General features: G+C 39.0%; 1 protein-coding gene across 1 annotated transcript in view; it reads left to right on the top strand.

Moving 5' to 3' along the window:
- The window catches only part of MEGF10 (multiple EGF like domains 10), an 81,717-nt gene that overhangs the window by 39,754 nt on the left and 17,029 nt on the right, over positions 1-24,934 (top strand). Inside the window, exons 8-14 of the mRNA XM_066340066.1 lie at positions 530-666; positions 2,486-2,698; positions 7,942-8,116; positions 8,934-9,054; positions 11,393-11,556; positions 14,398-14,500; positions 24,600-24,746. Of these exons, the coding sequence (XP_066196163.1) occupies positions 530-666; positions 2,486-2,698; positions 7,942-8,116; positions 8,934-9,054; positions 11,393-11,556; positions 14,398-14,500; positions 24,600-24,746 (1,060 nt within the window). The remainder of the gene's footprint in view (positions 1-529; positions 667-2,485; positions 2,699-7,941; positions 8,117-8,933; positions 9,055-11,392; positions 11,557-14,397; positions 14,501-24,599; positions 24,747-24,934) is intronic.

Genomic DNA, 24,934 nt, shown 5'->3' with positions numbered 1-24,934 from the left:
ATTAATGGAGTTTGTGCCCATTTTTGTATCTCCAGTGTGGATGGAAAAAAGTCCAGACCTTTGGATAGTGTGTTCAGTGTTGGGGAGGAGATGGGACATCAGATCTTTGACATTATCTTTAGGTGTCCTTCCCTTTTATCAGAGGGTAGGTAAGGAAGGCTTGACCTTGGAGTTGCAAATTGTCTTCCCTTGCTATCAGGTTGCCTGCTCTGAACTGATATATTGATATATATTACTCCTGATAAATAAGCTGGGAAGAGCTTGACATCAGTTAATCTTACATGTGTAAGCATTTTCACAGGTGCTTAGAGGGAGGATTTTTCATGAGCTTTTACTTCCAGCATGGAAATCCTAGAAGATTATTCCTCTAGTGCTGGAACATGCCCCATGTTTAAAGCTGGAGAAGGGTCTGGCATTTCCGAGATCAGCACTGGGAGAGTAATACAGGATATTGGTGATCTTCCCTCGTTTCTTCTTTGTCCATTCAAGCTGCAGTCCCAACTCCAAGGTTTCTCTTCTGCACTCACAGGGCATGGTCTGTGGTCAGCCTTGTCCTGAGGGACGTTATGGGAAGAACTGCTCCCAGGAGTGCCAGTGCCACAACGGCGGGACCTGCGACTCAGCTACAGGTCACTGCCACTGCAGCCCAGGCTACACAGGGGAACGGTAAGGAGAACCCGTTCCTGCCAGGCTGCTGAGCCTGGAAGGCTCTGCTACAAGAGGGGAACTAAAGAAGCTGGTGAAAGAACAATGAAAGTATCTGAGATATGATCAAAAGTGCTGATTTTCATGATAAAATGTATGCTGTGTCACTCAGCTGATGCTGGGTTGCAGGTTGAAAGACCATGTGAAAGAACACTTCCTGTAAAGGAGCTCCTGACTTTCACTGTTTTCCTGCTGTGCTCTGACACTTCTTGTCAGTCTTTCTCACTTGGAGTGTCTTGCAGAATGGTGCAGCCTGGGCTGTGCTGGAGGGGTGAGGAGGGTGGCTCCTGGGTTTGTGCCGGTGTCTAGCACTCACAACAGCAAGGGAAGGTCATTCAATCCCTCTTCAAAGGCTGCAGGCTGGAGAGTTGTCTCCTGAAAATGCTCCACTCAAATGAAATGAAACATTTAATTTTCTGATGGCTGTAAGTTGGCTCTGGAAGATTGGAAAGATAGTAGAATGAAACATCACTTTTGAAGGCAGTGGAAAGAATGTTTTCCTGCATGTATTTTAAGCAGCCTCCCTCTTTTCCTGCAAAAGCAGCTGTATTTTCAATTCTTTCATTTTTTGAGATTGGTTTCAAGGGCAGGAGGGAGTCAGTGGCAAGGTTGTAGACTTGATCCTTATTTCATGTCAGAGAACTGTATGGGCAGTGTCTGAGGTAGGCCAAACATACTACCTTCCAAAGAGATGGTTTTTACAAGTTAAATTAAAAAACAAACAACAACAACAAAAAACCAAGGTTAACTTCTTGTCTAGTTTAGCTGCTATTCCTGGTCGCCATTTGAAAAAAATTCTTTCACAGCTTTATTTGTAAAACTTCATCAGGAAACATTGATACAGGGTAATTAGCTCTACTATTATAAGATTTTATCAGTGACCTCAGTTAGGACAGTTACAAATATCTTGAAACTTCTGGATGTCAGCATGAGATTGGGAAAAAGACTGCAAAAGCATAAAATGAACATGTCCCATTTTACTTTAGTCAGAGGAGTCTGCTAATTTGTTACATTTTGCAGTGCCTTGTATCATGTGTCTTTGAAATTCATATGTAATGAACCAGTAGTCATACCTGAAAACAAACCAAAACACCAAATTTGTAAGAAAAAACAGAAATAAAAAGAACTATTAATAATGTGTCATATTATAAAGTAGTATTTTTTTTACAATCTGTAACATCACTGGCACTCAGAATTTAACAATTCCTTTGTAGAAAAAAGGAAAGACAGAGCTGAAAAAATGAAACTCTAAAGACACAGCCAAATGAAATAGCTATCCAGAAAATCATCAGTTCATTAGCTGCAAATTTGAGAAGCAGGATACTGCAGCTCTGTTTTCTAGTAGTCAGGCTAAGGATACAGACTGATCTTTTGGTAAAATAATGTGTTCCATCTATAAAATGTAATAAATCTGCTGGCTAAAGTGGCTGTTTTCTGAAAACTCGGTGAGTGAGAGAGAAGAAGTTTGGTGAAGAAGTCTCTTTTGTAAGATATATTTTCCTTAAACAGCAACAAAAACATTGCTACTTCCCAATGTGGCTTAAACTCAAATCTTTATTGATTTTCATTTTCATCTGTCAGAAAAATCAAAAGAAGGTGTTTGATCTCCTGAAGATTTTTCCAAGTTACACAGATTTTTGCTCTTATTTAAGTGGTGTTTTTGACCAGTAGAAGGCATTCCTCATAAACCATATTTCCTTTAAACCTCCAGATGATGTCATTCATGGCAAATACAACAATTTTTTGTTTGCTTATTGGAGGTTTTTTTTCTGCTTCACAGGTGCCAGGATGAGTGCCCTGTGGGGAGCTATGGGCTGCGTTGTGCAGAGACCTGCAAGTGTGTGAATGGTGGGAAGTGCTACCACATCAGTGGTGCATGCCTCTGTGAGCCAGGGTACACAGGCCAGCACTGTGAAACCAGGCTCTGCCCCGAGGGAATTTATGGCCTCAAGTGTGATAAAAAGTGTCCCTGCCACATGCCCAACATCTGGAGGTAGGCTTTGCACCCTCTACCATGCATTTTTTTCCCTAAATAGAACACAGAAATCCAAATACAACCTGAAAAGGGGTATTTCCTGATTTTTCTAATACTTTCATGCAAACTGAAGCAGCTACAAGCTTGTAAGTATTTTGTATTTCCTGACCACAATGAGAATGAAATCACCAACCCAAAAGAGACTTTGAATTTTCACTTTTAAGCATATTTGATCATAACATTGACTTCAGTGTTTGGTCTTTGACCCATGAAATAAATATTAAGACAAAGTGTGACCTTTATTTATGTTTGCCACCTGAATAAATCATTATATTGTTCACTGCATAAAGTCAGTGCACATGGGCTGTCTGTCACATACTCTGGTTTACTGTATATGAGAAATAACTGAATTGAAATCAGTGGATGTGTAGAGTCTGAGCCGGGCATGAGAAGCTTGGACATTTCTCTCCCTCAGACTCTATCTATATATAAGAATTGCTGTGGATGACTATTTTAGTACAAAATTTCAAAAGCCTTAACTATTGTAAATCTAGCTTTAAAAAGTACTTTTTTTTTTCCTTTCATTTAAGTGCTTTTTTGAGTGAGCAAGTAAAATCCAATTCCTGGAATTCAAATGAAAATAGTTTTCCCATTAGCTTAGCTTTTACTCATCTCTCCTTGTTCAGGAAGTGAAGAGCCTTATTTTTTGAGTTTTTGTGGATTTTGACAGCATTTGAGCATATTGTTACAAAAATATAAAAACTAGTTGTTTGGAGATGGAGTTTCAGTTGTGAGGGAGGGATGTCGGATGTCAGTTGAGGTGAGCCAGCATATTTATAGAACAATTGTGGACAGCTTTCTCTTGTTACAAAACAGTTCTTCTGATTAGATACTGTGGTCATTGTGCATTCAGAATTGCATTACTAATAACAGTACCTTGGAGAAGGTTTTGCGAGCACTGTCTAAATTTTTGCTGTTGAAGCTAGCTGTCAGGGGAATTTACAGAAACTACTGAGTGTCACATAGAAGCTGCTGTACATTAAAATAAGATGCACGTTTTCTCATAGACAAAAGTCAAAAGTCTTTAGTCAGAATTTAGCAGTGATGTTAAATCCATGCATGGAAATAGCTACTCTGTTAATTCTCTGTGAAAAGTTATTTTGTAGTTTGTCAGAGTTGTCCAACACACCTTTTGTTGACAAACTGTGTGACAAAAAACTGAATTATTTTCCCCTTCCAGTCGTGTACTTTTACAGTTTCATACTTGTGCTTCCGCTCATCCCCTTTGCCTTGAAAAAAATACAGAGTTATTTTGATGTAAAATTAAGCAATTTATTATTTGGGCAGTGTGTTCAGGAATAAATGGCAGCATAATGCAGGGTCCTCCAGCTCTCAGATTAGGCTAGCATACCAAATACTATTGTGTTATGAATTACAGTTAGCTATAGTTAGCTTTAGCTTTATAGAATTATACTTCCCTGAAAATCTGTCTGCAGATGTTGCAGCAGCCTTGTTTGACAGGAATGCATTGCACTGTACACCATTTTTCTAATAGTACAGCGATTACTTCTGATTCATGTTCCACACAGCTGTTCCTTCATTTATACCACTGGAAGAGACAGCTTGTGGTCAAATCAGATCACAAATGTTCACAAGTAAACAACAGCATTTGGCTGGTCTTTTTTTTGGACATGTTCTCCCCTGAATGACAAATTCAAAGGCACTTAACAGTGCTGAAGGTGCTGGAGCATATTTGCCAGAGCATCATGATGTGTGAGAAAAACAAATATTTTCATTGCTTTGCATATGCATTTTAAATTCCTTCCCCTTCGGTCAGGAAGTGACCAAGACCATAAATAACAAGCATCAGGGTAATGATGCAGAAAACAAAACACCTGAGAGCACTTGAGGCTTTTTAGAATCTTTTTAGAAGCCAATTGTGTCTGGTTGTCCTCACCTCTTGATGTCAATCAGCCATGGGGAAAGTCTTTAATCATGTCAGGGAATACCCTCAGCCCTCTCTTGCCTGCCACAAGCACTGCTTGGCCTGGCTGTAGCCTGAGGATCTTCATAGCACTAATCCATTTAGCAGCGAAATAATCCAGGGCACAAAAAAAAGGGGTAGAATTCCTTGTGCAAATAAACTTTTTGTGTCTGGAGGTCTGGGGTTCTGTTTTGGGGGTCCTGGATACCATAAAAGCTTTTTTCATCTGGATCTGATCACTGGTTTAGATGTAGTTAAAGAGGAGCTTTGGTAGGCTTAGAGCTGTGGGTTTTTGGTGTTAATCAGTACAGAAATTAACTAAAAGTTATTTAAAAAAATATGCATAGCTCCAAAAATACTCAAAAGAAAGTGTATATAAGTTCCAGAATACAACTATATTTTTAGTAGTTTTCTTCACATACTTCTCATACATAGTTGAAAAATACACATTCTTTGTTTTTTATTACTATTTTATGATTGACAAAATTTGGCATCAAAACAGCTCGGACAATAATTCATTATTTGCATTTTGGGTAGGCTAAGCTGTAGGAATTTTTGCTGCTGCTGTTCATTGATGTCAGCTCCTGGAGATGAAAGACAAGCCTGTATTGCTCTTTGTTGTACCAGCAGCCTTTATTAAATGCTTTGTAGAGCATAAAAATAGTTATACTTGAGAGATTTTAATCTGTTTGTGGGGCCTAGAGGACAGTAACAGGTAAAAAAACCTTTCTTGTACCAACACCCTTGGTGCAGTTCAGCCTGCAATGAAGATTTATTCATGACATGAGCACTAGTAGGTTTTTTTTCCTTGTCTCATGCCCTTTCTGATATACCTTTGTAGATTGATTGCAATTTTATTAGTGGAATTCAGTAGAAACATGATTGGTTCATGTGGTTTGGCTCTGGTTTTAAAGTAAAGATTAGGGCCTTTTAATTTTCCATTTTTCTAATGCGCCTGAATGTACAGGTGCAAGAGCTTTTAATGTAAATTATGAATTTATTAATATTTTTGTTTTTATTTATTTTTAGGGTGCTACACAATTTGGTTGGATATTTTAAAAGCAAAACACGTAAATGAAGCATATAAAAATAATTTCTTTCATCTAAGTCTTTCAAATACATAATATGAACTACCCTCAAGTAGGGTGTTTTCGTCTCTGTACAGAGTAGGGTTGCATTTCCATCAAATGTGAGCAGAAAACCAGGAATAAAAGAGGATATACTTGCCAGTATCTCTCAGCATGTCTTTATTTCCCTACCTTAATATTTAAATGTTACTGGCAATTAAGATAACTGTGTGAAAACCCATCAAAAACCTCCAGAAGTGCTTTGGCTTCCTACATCTAATTACAAATCACAGAATACTAATTTCGGCATCAATCAATACATGTGCAAATACATGACACTCACTGGGGGGCACAGAATATCAATGCCTCTGCCTCATATCCAGTGCTTCCTCATGCGTGTAGGCTCCCCCTCTCCTGGAAGGGGAAAAATCTAAACCCCAACAACAAACCATACTTCCAATCAGGAATCCAATCAGGATTCCTAGGATTCCATGAACACTGGGATTTATGTCTTAAAGTGCCAGTGCTACTGAACTTATGTTAGAAATATATTCTGATTCTTATCTTAACAACTATCTCGTTGTGGATTGAATTTATTTTTTTTTTTTAAATTTCCCTGTCCTGTATTCTTCCACTGATGAGAACTTGGGGTCCTGCAGGAATTTAGGACAGGAGACAATCCTGATTGTCTTGCTGCATCATGTGTCTTAATAGTTTTGCCTGTGTTTTATATGAGAATAGTTCAATTTCGTCTTGTTTCATGGCAGGTCTGCACATAACTAATGAATAACCAGGGCAGTTCAGTATGAATGCCGTGAGTTTTGAACCATTTCTGTACGAAAAGGCCTTTCCTCTCACTTTATGTTAGCGTTGTCAAAGGTATTTTAATATCCTGAAGACTCCTAAATGTTTATGGTGGCATAGGGTGTGCATTAAGTATGCAGAAAGCAGAATACCTAATGACGTTCCAACTTTTACAGTCCATGCCTTCTCTGATTAGCTATGGTTGTTTTCAGCAATTTTAAACTCTTACTTGGACAAGAGCAGCCCTCAAGTCCAAGAGCAGTTGCGACTAAAGTTGTTCCCGTATTACACTACAGCTCTTTCAAAGATTGTTATTGTAACGTTTCAGCACCTAAAAGTGCAGCAGTGTTTTTTCAGACTTTCAAATGGTCAGAAAAATACTCAAGTTTCCCCTACACTCCCATACAAAGTCATCAAGTCTTGCAAAACCAGGTTCTTGTCATGGGTCATTTAATTTGTCTGGGGGAAGGCTCTTTTTTTTTTTTTTTTTTTTTTTTTTTTTTTTTTTTTGTCCTTCCAGTGCTCTTAAAGGAGCTTCACTTCTATCAGTGGGAGGCAAATATCTCCAAACAGTCTTCCCATTGTAAATATATTGGATTTGGATACTTAGGCTTTCTTTTGGTGAGAATTAAGCAAATGCTTTGTCTGCCAGGCTGCTACAGAGCACCCCATTGTGTCCCCTCTCCCAGCCTATATATCTTTGCACAGCTGATGATGTCCATTTGTTATGAGGCAGCAGCAGCTGCCTGCATGGCCCTTCAGTGACACTGCTGTTCCAGGTATAGAAGCAGCTGCTCTGCCACCAGGTATGGCCAGCAGAGAGGGGAGATGCTCCCCTAAAGGTCACTGCTCTCATGCTGTAGCTGGCTTCTGCCCAGTGCTGATTATTTTATAGCATTCCCTGAAAGATTCCAGTCCTCTTCCAAACTAATCTTATGAAAAGAATGTTCTTGCTTTGCTGATGGGATGCTGTGTTGTTACTTTGTGTTGGATGACATGCTATTTTTCTTCATCATGTTTCTCAGACAATATGCTGCTGAGCTTCTGCAGTGTTACAGAAATGATCCTGTTAGATTGGGGAGATGTAACAAAGGTGTGAGAATTTAATGGTTTCAAACTCCTAATATTTGTATCTGTGGATATCTGTTTTATGGTAAAAACTGTGTTTCAGCAAGGTTTTTGCTCAGAGACAGAAAAACAATACGTGTTCATTTCTTTCCATGTCCTCCCAAAATTGTGTTCTGGGAAGTAAAATAATCTCTTGCAAGGCCCTTCATGCAACCTATCTGCAACAGCATTTTTTCTTTTTACTTTTTTTTTTTGCCCCCCCTGTGGAAAGAAAATAATATTTATGCCATGTTAGGTCTGAATTACTGAGTTAACCTTTCATCCCCCACCCGTGGCAGCTGTCATCCCATGTCTGGGGAATGCTCCTGCAGGCCAGGCTGGTCTGGGCTGTACTGCAATGAGACGTGTTCCCTGGGCTTCTATGGGGAGTCGTGTCAGCAGATCTGCAGCTGCCAGAACGGGGCTGACTGCGACAGCGTCACTGGGAAGTGCACATGTGCCCCTGGATTTAAGGTAAAAGAGGTCTCACTTTCACAGTTTTCAGCCCCAGTTGTGCAACAAATTCTTCAGGGTGCCACCTCGTCCTTTCTCCACCACAGTAAAAGAGATGTGGTATTTGGGTAGCACTGCTTGTGGTGTTGGACCCTGAAAACACAACATTTCTGATAGGTTCTCAGTGCTGAAATGAAGGCATTTTTAGAAGGAGAAGTTATTTGCTTTATAAGATGTTGGTAAGAATGAGGGCTTCCTGTTGAGGTGTAGTTAAAGAGAGGAATGATGGGTTTCAGTCATCAACTCTTCATGCACCATCCATAGAAACTCCAGCCAGATTAATTTCTTTTTATACTTCAGGACAGATTATTCTACAACTTTTACACACATTTGCTGTTACATGTGCTTTGGATGCTAATCTAACATTTTACAATATGACTGTTCTTGTAAAAGTAATAACTGAAAACGTCAACCGAATTAGCTTCAATATTTTACATACCCACATAATTTACCATTCAACTGCTTTCTTTAGTTGCTTTACAACTGTGTTTTGGTTTCATAAAGAGCTTCTTTATTACTTTCCATTGATCTAATCAGGACTATGTGACCTGAGCTCTCACAGCAAATCATAGAAAGCTAATACTTACTTAAAAATACTTTAAGATACTTCAAAAGCATGAAGGTGTCCCTCTCCCCTAAATCAAAGAAAATTTAGTGACTGCCTAGGACATGCATGAGCTGTATTTTTTCTGGCTTTTGTAGCACTTGAGCCAGTTGTATTGTCTGAGCCTCCTGAGATGTTTTTTAGACTTTACTATTATTTTGTTTTATAATTCAGGGTGCTTCTTGTGGTACCCCTTGTCTCCCTGGAACATATGGAGTGAACTGCTCCTCTGTGTGCAGCTGCAAAAATGGGGCCAGCTGTTCACCTGTGGATGGCTCTTGTGCCTGCAAAGCAGGTAAGGGTCTCCTCAGATGGATTTTTTTCCTCTATAACCGTAAAATGAAACTGGGGTTTTGAAACAGAGAAGAGGAATCTTAATGAGAAGCAGAGACTTGATGCTTCTGCTGCTCTGGGAGGTGAAAACAAGGAAAACATGTTATCAGGGAAGAAAATATGTTTTCTGCTCTGTTAGGAGGTCTGTTGGGTGTACCCTTTATCTGGTGTCAGCATTCCTAATCAAAAACATACACAGAGTCCCAGAATGGTTTTGTTGGAAATACATAACTTTTCTAATTTTTTTAATTAATGGGTTTCATTAACTTTTAATAGTTTGTTTTTAATTAATCATAACCAGTATGTTGACTATAAGTAGTGTGTTAGTTTTGAATCACTTTTACCCACAATCTAACAAGTTTGTCATAAGCAGATATTGGGAAAAGTTACTGAAACTTTTTCCTTAGCTTACTTTGATACGCTTCAATGAACAAAGCCTGGGGGGGTGAGATAGACACAGATGTGGTGCTCAAAATGAATTCAAGAAGTGCAGAATTTATGGGCTACAAAGACATTTTGCAGAAATCAGAAGATGAGGAAGACAAGAAGATAACACAGATTCTATACACAGGTGTTGGGAACTCCCTACCTGGGGGAATGGTAATAAAAGGAGTGAAAACTACAGACTAATTAGCCTGAGAAGTGAAGAATTAATTGCCAATAGAGGATAGAGTGCTAAATAATGAAACAGAATGATGTAATTTAGAATCAATAAATAATAATTTCTTTGTTTGCTAAAAATGTGTAAATAGGTTAAAAAGTTTTCTGTCTGCATCTGTGTGGAGACTTGAATTTTGCCAGCCACACACACAGACCCTGACCAGGAATAAATTAATGCCTGACTTGCTGACACAGGAAAGACAGTGTTAGAGGGGTTTATTTATACCAAGGATTTTGGAGGAATGGGAGGGACCTTAAAGATAATTTTGTTCCACTCCCTGCCATGGCAGGGACACCCTCCATTATCCCAGGATGCTCCAAGCCCTGACCAACCTGGCCTTGGACACTGCCAGAGATCCAGGTGCAGCCACAGCTTCTCTGGGCACCCCGTGCCAAGGCCTCACCACCCTCCCAGGGAGCAATTCCTTCCCAATATTCCATATAAATAGAGTTTGCTAGACAAATAGCCACTAAATTTTTCAGAGACTGACACTGTTAAATCAGTTGTGCAGCAAATATGGAACTTTTACTCCTTTTAGAGACAGTGGAGCTAATTTAACCCTGTTCAGGTAAATACTGCAAAGTAGCTAGGCCATGAGGAGAAAAATATTCCTTGGGCATTGCAGAATCCTATCTTTCTGTACCCCATGCAGTTTTAATCATACTACAATGAAAAAAGACAGCAAAAAGTAAAATTAAACTGAACCTAGGTATTTGTCATGTATACAAAAGAAGATTATAAATCCTGGGAAGACAGTTGAGTAAAAGTATCTCAATTTCCTAGGCAAATTACCAAAAATACTTCTTTTCCCCTACAATGACCCCTAAATTTGAACTTAGCAGTGAAGCACAAGGCAGCCTGATTTCTGTGCATGTGTTTTGCCTATTGATCAGTCTCAGTGCAGAATTATTTTTCATTCCACTTACTGTAAACAAGGTACAAAATTAGAAACTTTGCCTGTGTCACTGGTGGTGACGTGACTGACTGCCTCACACTGCTCTTCATGAATCCAATGGATGATCACATTTTAAAAAAATCCATTCACATCCCAGTCTATCCAGTCTGCAAACCATTGCTATCAGGCATGATCAGTGGTGAATGCTGCATTTTAGAGCTATTTTCCATAACATTTCTTTTTTGTATTTGGAGAGAAGTACAGAAATCATCTGAAAGGTCTTCTATGTTTCCTATGAGAATCCAATTTATGAAATGGACTGTCTGAGTTGAATGCTAGTGGAACAATTATGAAAGCAGCAACTTGAGCCTATGGAAAATATTCCTAATTATTTTATTTTCAGGCTACACCTTAGCACTTTCAGTGTAGTTTAGAGCTTCTCAGTGAAATGTCAAGGTGTCTCTATTTCCATTTCAGATCTTCCAACAGTCTCTTTTGCTTATTGGCACCCAACTGCAGATGTGTGCTCAGCACAGATGTTTCAAGGTGCCCTTGAACACTTTTGTTCCAACCTGGACAAGCCCTCAGCTGAAGCTGCTGATAAATCCTGCAGTGAATTTTACCCCAGTGTTGCCCATCTCGCAGACATGCCCCATGCAGGCAGAGGAAAGCATCCTCTGAGAGGAATGGGGGGAAACCTGATTAATTTCTGACTTTAATCCCTTTTTCTTTTTTTTTTGGCAGGTTGGCATGGTGTGGATTGCTCCATAAATTGCCCCAGTGGCACATGGGGACTGGGCTGTAATCTGACCTGCCAGTGTCTCAACGGAGGGGCTTGTAATGCTTTGGATGGAACCTGTACCTGTGCCCCAGGATGGAGGGGAGAGAAATGTGAACTCCCTTGCCAGGTAGTTTAATAATTCCATTGAATTTTGAGGTTTTGTAGGAGAGTATTAGGCAGGGAGGGGCATCAGTCATTCTTGGTCTCTGTGGGGATGAATCCTTTGGAGCACACAGGATGGGGTGCAGGGTCAGGGATAGGCACTAACAATTCTTCTAGCATTTCTTCATCAAGTGCTATCAAACTGCTACTGTTCAGCTACTTTTCAGTATAAATCGTGAGAGAAAAATACACCCCAAATCAAGTAATGCCAGTTAATTGCTTTTTTTCTTATGTCTATATTACAGTATGAATAAAGAATTTTCATTCCTTCTCAGTCAAAAGTAAGAAGCTACTCTTACCACCCAGATCCATGACAGATCTTTGCTTTTCTACTGAGGTTTTGACATCTACTCTCTCCTAGACTTTAGAAAATCAGCAATCATTGTGAGGACAATGGCATGCTCCTTATCTGTAATCTTGTAATCTGCAGCTTTGGGGAAATAAAATATGTAAATTCAAATACATAATTTCAGAAGTTTTTAAATTGTAAAATTCCAAGAGGATTTGTTTCAGTGCATAACTGGTTTCAATTTTATTTCATACACTAACAAGGAGATAAATATTTTATAAAAATGTTTTTTTTTCTAGGGTCCACTGTTTTCAGTGATGGACTTCAGTTTTCTGGGAAATTTTTTAAAAAAAACCTAATTATTAAAATAAACTGCTCTCTGCTCTTCTTTTCCCTTCCCCTATCAAGTGTTAACTTTTCCAGTATGTCTGCAGAGCAGATTGTTGGTTTGATATAACTGCAAAGGAATCACCTGAAGTGAACACACATCCTGTAAATTCACCTCCCATATCACATTTAAGCTTCTTTCAGTTTGGACAAGCTGTACTGAGCAATGACATGACGGTAGCAGCTAAACTCAGCAGAAAACTGGAAATCATCTCATTTTGAGTGAAAATTTGTTCTGCTGTACTGCACTAGGAACACTCAGGAGTGATTTTTTGGGGGTTTGCTTTTGGTTTTAAGATGAAGCACTCCAGTAGTGAGTAAAGTGGCAAAGAAAATTGACTGTTCTGGAATAGTGATGGCAGTATCACATGTACAGTGTTTCCAACAATGCATTTCCATCAGAAGACTGATTTTTCTGTTTCCTCAAGTAGCTTTGTTTGTCACTTAGTGCCTGATTCTGAAGGGTGATGAGACCTCCCAAGATGCAGTAGCTCTTCAAAACTGACATTTTAAAAATATATATGTTGTTTCAGAGCAGTTGTATCCCTATCCCAAACTTAGTAAAATAAAGCTTAAAAGTATTTCTGTATCAGATTATTCAGCATGCCCAAGCTCATTGTCTTCCTCTCCATCTACATCAAGTAATGTCCATAAGCATTTACATATTTCAAATGCAAATTCTGCTTCAAAATTCCAGAGCAGGGGAATAAACAGAACTAGTTTATTCAAATAATAATAAATATAATCATTTAGAAAGAAAGAATTCCAGTTGTCTGAAATGTTTTTCATGTCTGAGCAGAGACTTTATTCAAATAAATGTATTTCAGTTTGTTTCAGTAATTTCAGAATATTATTATCACTGTTCAGATTGTTGTTCAAGATTTGAACTGCAGTTTGGACTTCAGTCTAAGTACATAACAGGCTAAAAATACTGCTTTTCACAGCATATTTGAGGATTTCCTTTCATTCCAAATCTGATTATGTGTAAAGGAAATGCTTAATCTTTTCTTTTTCTGTATGTAAAAATGTATTGTTGAGATGAGTGAAAGGCTTATTATTGAAGTAATGTAAGATTTCGTTCTACTTAAAGATTGGCAGTTGAATAGCTAAGTCCTATGACACTTGGTTTGAATGTATGCATGAACATCAAAGAACAGCAGAATAATTTCCATGTAGGTTTTATTCAGATTTTTAATGTGACTGACACCAGTTTTTAGCCTTGAATATAAATGATTGGGGTTTAAACCTGACATCTTTTTTTTTCCTTTTTTGCCTTTGCTGTGGGTAACCCTGAAGTATTACTGTAAATTATACTGGCCTTTTTCCCATGCCTTTTTTTTTTTTTTTTTAATTTGGTTCTGACAGTTCTTATTTGAGATCAGTTAAATGTTATACTTTGCCTTGTTTGGAGATTGTAAAGAATCTGCACTTCTCAGTTTCTTGGGTTGATTATGTGTGAAATTATCCACAAATCTGTGTGCTATCTTCTATGGAAGAAGCAGGAAAAGCAAATTCAAATGTTTAGATGTTTTCCATGGAAAAAGAAATACACCAACAGGGTGATTCATCTTGTAATTTTAGTCCCTTGTTGGTTCAAAAAATGTTGCACAGGTAAAAAATAAAAGTTTTGTTCTGTGCACTGTCCCATAGCCACAGATTATCTCATTTTGATGGAGTATGTGCTGTAGTGCAGAGAGAAATGTTTTTAATCAAAAGATAAATGTTTCTAATTGAAAGTGAAAGTTTGCGTTATTTATGCAGTGAACCTCACACTGAAGGTATCTTGTGACTCAATGGTTTTCACTTGTTTTCTTAAAAATTATACCTCTGTTTGATACCCGTACCATACCCATAAGCAGAGATCTCAGGGTTTGATGCAGAAAGGAGATTTAATTGGTTTAGTTTGGGATTTTTCAAGAGAGCATAATTCATTCTTCTCCTCTTTAATGAAAGAATGAAAGTGTAGGATGCTGACATGTTCCAACAACCACAAGTATTTTACATTAGTATCAGCCTAGAGATTTGGGAGAGATCTGTGATTGCTTCATGAGGCTAGGCTGACCATAACTTGTCTCCCCACTAACTCCCAGCTGCCAAATAATCTCTGGGTTCTGGTTTTTGTTGCCACAGGATGGTACCTACGGCCTGGACTGTGCTGAGCGCTGTGACTGCAGCCACGCGGATGGGTGCCACCCCACCACTGGCTACTGCCGCTGCCTCCCGGGATGGTCAGGTACAGGAGACGCTCTTGGGAAATACAACCAGAGTTTCCCCCACAGTGGGACTTGGGTTTGTGGGCAGAGGAAGAGTTTGTGAGGTTGGAAAGGGAAAGGGCCCCATTTTGTGGCCGCTGTGTTCTTCTTGTTACTCATGGGTGAGAAGGCTTTGTCCAGTGTGGGATCTGTAGAAAACTAGGAATGGAAAGGGAAATGTTAAAGCTTGTACATCTCCACTACACAATTCCTTACAAAAGTGGTGATCAACTGTAAATACCCAGAGGATTATTGTGGCAGCTTTGGGGTAAAGCGTTGTGTCCAGGAACTCAGGAAACTTCGTTCAGGCTGCCAAGAAGGGGATGAACCATTGTCCTAACTTGTTGACTTCCTATCTTGTCTCAAACCAAGACAACCATGCAGAAACTGTGCTGCCATTTCAATACTTTTTAAGTTTCTTGGCACATGCTTTGTCCTGTATGATAATTTCCTCCTTTTTTTTTTTTTTTTTTTTTTTTTAAATGTTGTGATTTTAAGAGCTATGTCAGTCGCATCATTCACCAAAATTTGGCACTGCTGTTGCACTCTCTTGCTGGTGGAGAGCAAGATTTTTTTTAAAATACAGTGGAACCATGCAGAAAGGCAGCTATCATGCTGCCTTTATCTCTAGGAGGGAGTTTTAGGTCTCACAAAGATTTTTAAGCTTTAATTTTGGAAGAGCTCTGTGAGCTTCAGTAGAGTTTAATTAACGCTGTGAGTTTTCCTCTCTTGGAGTGATCTGGACTTGCTGCCTCACTGTGATGCTGCAATGTTGAAAGGATCAGGTCTCACATCACCTGTCTGTGGGCTCCTTCCGTTTAATAATGAGGAGTCAGCATGAAAACCAAACCTTAAATGAGCAAAGCATGTTTGCGCTCTGAAAATCAGTGATTTCTGTTTTATATGTGATTTCAAACATATTCCATTCTTCTATAAACTAATGTTTAGCCTAACTGAATTGTAGGTTCATGATAGAATTGTTTTCTTTGTTTCTATGGTGCTTTTAGACAAAGTAGGTGGAGATGAGCTCATAATTTCTTTAGGAAGATAAAGTCTTACTATATTTTCCTCCCAAACCTTTATTTTTGTATGCTCTTTCTTCCTAGCTCTGTGTATGGATTGCTAGCATCTTGTTTGAAGTACATAATACTCAGTGTCTACAATTCAGGTTGATTAACTATAGGTGATTAGAGCTTACCTGATGTTTTTTCTACTTTCTGTTCAGATGAACATGACTTTTATGATTATTTGGGGTAGGAAGTGGAAATCTCCAGGGGATACAGATACACAGAGAGAAAGAGCTCCTGCTCTGTTCTGGGTGCAAACCTCTCTATTATTCACTCATTTTTTTCTGTTTATTAGCTCTTTGAGAAGGCCTGTCTCACCATTCCCTCTCAGTGTGAGTGAGAGGAGCTTCAAAAGCCAGCACTCACCTAATTGAGGCAGGACTTTTTGGTTCAATTCTCTTCCCATAAGCTGCAGTGTGACTTGCCATTCACCACTCAGATGCCTCAGGAGTTAAAAAAATAGTAGAAGCTACCTGACTGAATTATGAAAAAATACCGTTAGCCTTATGCCAGCTATTGCAATTTTTCCTCTCACTACTTTGTATTTTTTTCATTATGACGTTAATGTCCTTAACTTCCATGTAGTTTTCAGGTAATTGTGTTGGACGCATTTCCACAAACTTACATTTGAATCTGCTCAAAATGTGATCTAATAAATTACTAAAAGTATTATTCAAAGAATACACATGATAAAAACATGTGAACAGTTGCTGATCTTAATAATGCAGGTAAGTATAGCTGTTCACAAGTCCAAAAGACACAACTTGAAGTACATTCTGGTAATCTTCTAAAATTGAGACAGACATTCAGAGTCAAAAGATGTGTTAATGAATAGATCCAGGTTAAACAGGCAGTTTTGAAAGGTGAGATTAAAAATCTAGCAGTGTTTTTTTATAACAGGTTATAAAAATTTCCTGGCCAGTGTGATATAACTAGCCCAGAGTGTGACAGAGGCTTCAAGTGCAGCACAAACCTTGACTGCTCTTGGATTGAGGTATGGGAACGGATATCAATACATCAATAATATGCATTATATAATACATAATAAGACAAAGACATTATATAGTAATTGTCTAAAATCTACTTTTATTTTGAAAAAAGTAGTAAAATCTTACTTCACCTTTGTTCTTAGAAAGGGAAAAGACTTCACAAAGAAAGAGACTTTATGCCTAATTACTGATAAAATGAAGCCCCCCAGTCCTTGGATGATGTCACCAGAACAGCATGTGTATAACCAGTTTTGACATGTTGGTGATGTCAAGACACACTTTACAACATCACAGCTGTCTTGGTTCGGGAAGGCAGGTATCTGCCAGGGAAAGCTGGAGCTTCCCTTGGAATTGAGAATGTAAACCACCACCACCACCCTTTTTCCAATTATAATTTTCCAGTTAAAAGCTTTTTGGCAAAAGATTTTGGAAACAGAAATAGCAGCTCTTTACTAGTATGTATAACAAAGCAAACAAACAAACAGACAAAACCCCAAAAAACTACAGCACTGATAACAAAAACAGTAGCAAGAACTTCGAGGACAGTTTGGTCTCAGTTCCTTCGTGGGATTCTCAGAGCACCGAGCTGGAAACAGTGGAAAAGTCCCAGGCTGGTAGCTGGGATGGCAGGATGTCCCAGCAGGGCAGAGGGATACAAGGTCGCGCTGTAGCAAGAGGAGCAGTGCCGATATAACTGTGACGGCGGGGCAGGGCTAGCCCAGCTCTCGAAGGGTGGCAGAGGAACTCAGAATTTCAGGGTGAGCAGATGATGGTAGATTTCCCAGGACTGGACTCCTCCAGAGACAGTGAACTCTTCTAGCAGGAGCACTAACCCAGCTGTGCTTTCTCCCCGAACGCCGAAAACCAGAGTCCCAAGCTGTGCCCAGCTCTGTCCTTTACTTGTCCCAAAACTCTCCTTATACCCCCGCCACCGAGCTTCGACCACGCCTTTGTTTTGTTACATAGTCTTAAGTACGACACTTAGTCTCCTTGGTAACTTATGGGGAAAAAAATTCTTTAGAGTAAAAAGGAACAAAACCTAACCCCTGACAAAAGCATAGCTGACTTTATAACTCAGTGTCTGGAAAAATCCTCCTCCCACACTTGGCATGTTAGAGCAATACCCAGCGAGGAGGAATCCAGGCTTTGTGCAGATGCTTATATTTGGAATGATTAAAAAAAGAGGGAGGAAATACTTCAGTAAAGGGCTCTCAAGTAGCTGCTGTAACAGTGCATTACAGGAATAGTAGTAGATTGTAGGATAAAAGAGGGAGGCTGTTTATAGACCTATGTGGAGAAGCAGGTGGAGAATGTCTGGAAAACACAGGAGCTTCTAAACTGGAAGAAATTTTTTGTTGTGGTGTTTTTTGGTGTGGGGTTTTTTTTGGTGGTGTTTTTTTTTTTTTTTTGGTTGTGTTTTTTTTTTTCCTTGGGTTTTTTTGTTTGTTTGTTTGTTTTGTTTTGTTGGTTTTTTTGGTCTTGGATTTCTGAAAGTAACTGTCAGACATTTTGGGTGGGTAGTGTTACCTATCTAGTGAAAGAACAGAGAGGGAAAATGAGATTTTGGATCAGTTTAATATTTATTTAACCCAAATGAAGGATTTAGTTGCTTAAAACCAGCGGGAAGGTAGTGTTAAAAATAAATACATTTTGAGGAAGCATATAAAATACTTTTTAAAATTTAAAATTTTAAATATGTTTAAAAATTTACACTCATGAGTATTTTTTGGTTTTAAGCACAAGTAAATCCAGTTCCCAAAATGTTTTGATGCCATCAAAATAACACAGACTTTGCAAGAAGGTACTTTAAACACAGCATTTTCCTCAGTCTAGTGAACAGAACAGTTACGTGCACTTCCTCCAGGGAATTTCATCAGAGGGAATAGTTTATGTAACTTTTCAGAAGCAAATGAAGGAGTGACACAGTTGTCCCACCAGGCTGGGGAGGAGGAAGCGCTGCATGGGGAGTGTGAGGGTGCTCTGAGCTGCTGACGTGGGCATGAGGGCTTGGCCTCAACCACCAGACAGAGCTGCAGCTACCCACTGGTTCAGCAATGAGATGCTCTAAGGTTTAGTTTTCTTAAGTAGTTTTTAGGGGGGGTTTTAGCATGCCCAGGGCATTCTCTTTTCTTTCTTAGGTTCTGCTTAGGAGTAAAAGTTCAGGTTTTGACTATTTTTTAAAAAAGACTCAAGAAATAGTTAAAACTTGCTTTCATTAGATCTCGGTTTTTATTTGGGGTTGCTGGTTTTCATTTGGGTTCTGTTTCATTCTAAACAAAAGCGACTTAGGTTTACAGGACCCCTTTTAGAAATCCTATGCTTTTTGTAGTTTGCATCATGTTTTCCCTCTGCAGCAGCTTAATTCTGTTTCGGGAAGGAAGAGTTAAGGGTGATGTTTTTTTCTGGCAGTCAGACCATTCTGTCACGTTCCAGGAGCCATATGACAGGATGGCAAAAATGAGAAACATCCGCCCACAGAGAGCATGATGTCTGCCCCACTCTCATCCCTTGACATTTTCACTGTATCTTACAAATAACTTCTTTTTCATTTGGAGGGAAAATTCTTTCTCATTTCTCTGTAGCCAGAGAGTGGAAAAGAGTCATAACTATCACAATAAAAAACAGAAGAAACACACAGAAAATATACTTTCCTGATAAGTAATGATAATTCTCCTATTAAATTATACCAAAACACTGAGGTAAGTTCCATTAAAAAGGTATATCTAACACTTCTCTCAGTAAGCACCATGATAGTTTCATCCCTTAATCTTATCTGTTCTACAGGCAGCTGTGAAACTAAATTTCTCCCATATTTCCTGAAAGATTAGGGAACTAATATTCTTGCAAACTGAGGTTTTGCATTAAGGCATTAATAAATTAAATTAATTAAAGTAATATGATTAATTAAAATGGCAAAAGCTTTTTTCCTCCAGATAGTTTATTAGTGTAATTGCAGTGATGTGGGTGTTCCTGATCACACATCATTGCTCTGCCTCCACTGGTGCAGCTCTGCCATACCTTTGTATTTGCAAGGAGATGTCACGTAAGGGTGGCATGACATTTGTTACTCTCAAAATCAGTTTAAAGGCTATGTGATATCAGGGATTATGAAATACCAGTAGTCTGCTATCTCTACCCAAACAATGGCAGTGGTTTGTGGAAAAGACAGATGCAGTAATACCAACCCACATTTCACCAGTGGGCATAGCATTCACACACAGGCTGTAGCAGGAGTGTCAGTGACTTTTTCTGTGCTGGACAGCTGCTGTTATTAGTCAGCTCACCCATCACCAGATGTGTTGTTTCTGTGTCCTTCCATGTGCCTCGGACAGTATTTCTGAGAGGCCCATTTGTTGCTGGATTATAAAGGGGAGGTCTGCCATCTGACACCCACCCCGCTAGTGGAAACACCCAGGTCCGCTGGGAGGCTGCATGAGCTCTGCCTTGACCCTCAGCTTTCCATGAGTATGGATTTTTTCCCCTCCTACAAAGGCAAAAACCAGAATTGGAAGAGTTCTGTCATGGGCCTTGCTCATTTTTAGAGCAAAAATCAGTTGCTGCTGTAGCACCAGTGCACCCAAACTGAGATTCTCTTGTAAAAACATGGTTTTCCCTCACTGCCACCAGTTTCCCCATGCTCCCTGAAGGGGAAGGGCCCATTGGGAGGAATACTCAGTGAGCTCCAAAAATGAAATTATAACTGAGCACTCTCTCGTGATAAATAACAAATTTGCTTTTCAAAGCTGGGGAGAGGAATTCTCTCCAAACAAGAGGTTTGGCTCCACCCTACATCTGTACTTCACTGTGTCTGTTTGTTTCTTCTCTGTGCACTGTGGTGGATCTTTATGTGGAACAAATACCACCCTTTTAGGAAAAAAAAAATAAAAAAAGAGAGCTTGAAATCAATGATTCAGTGTATCTGTTTTCTGACTGTGAAGAAGTTAAGAAAGGGAGAAGTCTTATTTCCTGGTGGCTACCGAGAGATTGATAGATGAAAATAAGATCACCTCTGCAGTGGATAGCATTACGTAGCAAGAGTATGGCCTTCAGAAGGATATTAGAAATAGCCCAAAAGGGGTGCTGCCACTAAAATTAAAATAAGGATGTTTTAGAATTTCAAAAATTTAGATGGTTTAGATGTTTTGGAAAATTTAGAAGGATGTTTTCCTTCAAACTCAGATGTTCACATTGACAGTCTTTTCTAGCTAACTTCCTACCAAAACTTGCAGCCACAGTCTCTCTTGCAGTGTAGCAGCTGAAATCTGAACTTCTACAGAAAAATCTCTGATCCTCTCATTAGCACCTCAATTTGGGACACTTCAGTTAATTCCTATGGCTACCTTCAGCAATGGAGCAAGGTGACAAAAGACAGTGAGGGTACTTAAAAATAGTGCCTGTGACATTTTTACCACCTCCCTTTTTTTGCGTTGCCCATCCATTATTTGACTGAGAAATTAGGAAAGTAATTCTCACCATTGGAGGATGCAGCTGCCTTCAAGAGCAGTGTTAATTTTTCGCAAATATGAAGGGCGAGTTGTTGGACCTTAATGGGAAAGCATTACCATGACACCAAGATTCCTCCAGCCTTTGAAGATCTTGTTCTCTCTTTGGTTTGGGCTGCTGTGTATCCAGTTTTGCACTGGTACATGGGAAGTACACCAGTATATAAACAGGTTTTAATGCTGAGGGGTTATACTGGAAAGTTCCACATGTGTTAACATAAATTACACAGCAAATACGTGTTCTTCAGGAAAAAAAAGGAAAATTCTTCTTAAAGTTTGGATATCCTTTTATCAGGCTAATGGAAACATAATAAGCTGGGAAACAGCACTTACTCCAATAGTAAATTTGCCTGGGAAGATAGTAAGAAATAATTGGTAATTTTTTTCCCCTCTTTAAGTGCTAAAACAAATTAGTTGTTGTTGATCTGACTTGGGAGTCTCAAAAATACAGCATAGGGAGCGTGCAAATACGCTGCTAGCGTGGGCAAAAGGAGTGGTATCCCTAAAGGATTCCTCACTTCATTCATGCAATTACAAATGCTGGGGGAATGCTGATTTGGATGTGAGGCCCCCAGCATAAAGCACTGGGCATTAAATGCACGAGCATTTCTTCAGAGCAGCTTAGCTGAAGTTTAACATGACCATTCAGCTATTGCCTAGCAACTTGTGAAGGCCATCAAAGAGCTCTTTGTTCATAGCTCTGGCAAAGACATTTTCACGCAGATAGCCTTATCAGTATCAGAACCAACATGAAAACTTAATAAAAACTTTTTTTTTTTTTTTTTTTTGGTAAGAGGTTAATACTTACATGAAACTGTGGCATTAATAAACCAGTTGGTAACACTGTTGTAAAAGCTGAGTCTGATCTTGCTTTGCAAGTAGTAGTAAAAATGCTTCTTTTTTCCTGGATAATTTCTGGCTTTTCTATCAAAGCACAGCCTTCTTTGCTGAAATTACCTAAAAAGAAAAGCATCATTCTGGAAACTGATTTTTTAAATCTTTTGATCTCTTTAATATTTTAACCTGTTGTTTCTCAAAAATACACATTTGGTTTTTACAACTATAAGATACAAAACTCAACTTGTTATTTTTGAATGCCTTGTGAACCTACCAAAATAAATAAATAGTGAGACTGAAAACTGTTTTAATAAGCAGTGATGCAGTAAATAACTAAATGATTTCTGCCTTGCTGCATTCCTTCTTTACACTCAGAGGAGTAAAATTGATTTTCCTTATGATCAAGAGTGAATATAATAAAATTCCAGTGAAACAGAATTGTATTTAGCAGTCTTGTGGTTTGTTATGTTGTCATCATTGTTACTCAGTGACGTTTCGTGTACACTGTTTATTTGCTAAGTAGAGTGATGCCATTCTTCACCTTCTCATAAGGGGTGAAAGTGGGAAGTAAAAGACAGGTTTTTCAATTTCCCAAAGGGATGATTTTCCCTGATGTGTTCTGAAGGAGCCTTTTCTTTCCCTTTTTTAATTTTAAGTGGTAGTTGCTGGCTGTTTTAAGCCCTGTGGCTCTGTGCAGCATGGGACCCATTGTCTTCCCCATCCAGTGTGCCCATATCACCCTTGGACACTCTGCTGTCATAAAGCATCCTCTGTGCACAAATCAAGGCAGTATAATTGAGCCTGGTGTTATTGTATGTCACTGGTCTACATAATGTGAGATAATGCACTTTGGTAACTCTTGGCAATCAGTGGCTTGTTAATAGTGACCATTATACACTGAGCACTGCTGTCACCCATTGAGGCTGTGAAAAATGTCTTTTCTGCAGCAGGGTGCAGCAAGTGCAGCCATGTGTGATATCGTAGATAACTCTCTGAGTTGCTCTGCCTGTGTTTTTAGAGACTTAGAGACCCGAATTCTCAAGTCTGGGAACACCACACAAAGCAGCAGCTGGAAAGAAGTGGTCATGTTCCTGGGGAAAAAAAAAGTGAATTAAAATGCAGTGATATCATACTGCTCTTGTGCACTAGCATGTCTCAAAATCAGATGTTTCTCTTTAATTTTCTTATCCATAAATGAGTTAATGACCAGTTTGAATTAGACTGCTGAGAAACAAGTCAACGCTGCTTCTCAAATGTGGATGGAGACAGGAGAATGACATTGTCTAGGCAGGCAGAAAGTTAAAAAGGAGTGATGTAAGCAGCCTTTCATTTTCTGATAATAGGTTTGTTTTAGGTCTAATGATCATTGTGCAATCAGGGCTTTGAGGTGGCCTGTGTGCTGTCTATCAGTATTGGATTTTTAAAATCAAGTGTTCTGTCTTGCTGGCACAAGTTGGTGCAATCTGTTGAAACATATATTTGATTCTTCAGTCTGTTGATTGTCCTGCAGAGAAAAACAGTTCGTAAGTCTGGAGTTCCCCCTTTCCTCTAAATAGAGTTGGTCTTTAGATATGGGCACCTATGCAAGGCCCATGCTGGGGGTGTTGAGGAGTCAGTCACCTCTTAGTCTGATCTACCAGCAGCCAGGTAATTATTTTTCAGGATTTTTACAAGCAGTAGGTTTTGGCGTTCAAAGATTTTTTTTCCTTGTCACATGTAAAACTGTTTTGCTTTTTTTAGGACTCTGGCAGCCATTGAACTTGTGGCATATTTTGCTAGAAATACTTACAAAGCAAGACATGCTTGTGGTTGGATCCAGTCCACTTTACCCGTAGTAGAAGGTTATTCAGTAGAGGCATTACAATAAAAATTGATTGTTGATTCAAAGTGCTGCAGACACAATACGGTCTGGGTTCCACAGTGATGCCTGCTGGCATTTAACATGCACAGTGCTTCTTAAAAAGCAGGAAAATTATATTTAATGTTGCTGCATTGTGAAAAAATAAATTGACAAGCAAGCAAACAAAAGAACACAGGAAACAAACTGTGATTGGATGATTGTAATTGGTGGCTTGTATTACAGTCTATGTGTAGAGATTCAGGTTGTGGCTATTTTACAATCAGTTTTATACCATAGCAGGTTAAACTAAACACTGGCTGACCAGCATCCTTAACACTGTGGCAGCTAAGCATTTTGGAATGCTCACATGGCGTGTTTGGAAACCCTTTGTATACACTACATTTTTCCATTCAGTACAAGACTGAGCAGTAATCAGCTCACCACTAATTAGAAATCATTCCATGTCCTGTGCCCCATTATTATACACAAATTATGTCAGATGTGAAGAATTCTCAGAAGGAAAAGTTCCTGCAATACCTTGTGTCATGCATTTCCCAAACGTAAAATCTGAAACCAAAAATCTTCTGTTTTGAAACAGCTATTATGGAGTAAGCAAAAGCCATTTATGTACCTCTCATTAAAACTGGAATATGAGGGAAATTCACTGTTCTAGGGAAGGCAGCAACAGAGATGCAAGGTTATCTTGTACTTTCCTGATGTTAGTGATGTCTTGATAAATGGGTTGTGTGAGCTGTATTTTAAAGTTCAGCCCTCTGAGAAGCAAAGGTTTAACCTAACTGTGCACAAGAGCTCTTCACAGATGTTTTGTTTGTTTGTGTTTGCAGGTATTCACTGTGACAGTGTCTGTGCTGAGGGTCAGTGGGGCCCAAATTGCTCCTTGCCTTGTTACTGCAAAAATGGAGCGTCGTGCTCTCCAGATGATGGGATCTGTGAGTGTGCACCAGGATACAGAGGCACTACTTGCCAGAGAAGTAAGGACAACATAAATGCTTTAAAAATCTCTATTTCTCCCTCAGCTGCTTGGAAAACATATCATTATCATAATGTTTTACTAATTGTAGTGTGAAAGAGTAGGAAACACTTCTTGATTAGACATTTAGTCAAAATACATGAATATTCAGAAAAAAAAGTTACTTGAAATGAACAAATGTTTCCATCT

The sequence above is a fragment of the Sylvia atricapilla genome, chromosome Z, assembly GCF_009819655.1.
Source record: "Sylvia atricapilla isolate bSylAtr1 chromosome Z, bSylAtr1.pri, whole genome shotgun sequence".
Taxonomy (NCBI): domain Eukaryota; kingdom Metazoa; phylum Chordata; class Aves; order Passeriformes; family Sylviidae; genus Sylvia; species Sylvia atricapilla.
The sequence above is the reverse complement of the archived record's forward strand: the minus strand, read 5'-3'. Positions and strand labels throughout refer to the sequence as shown.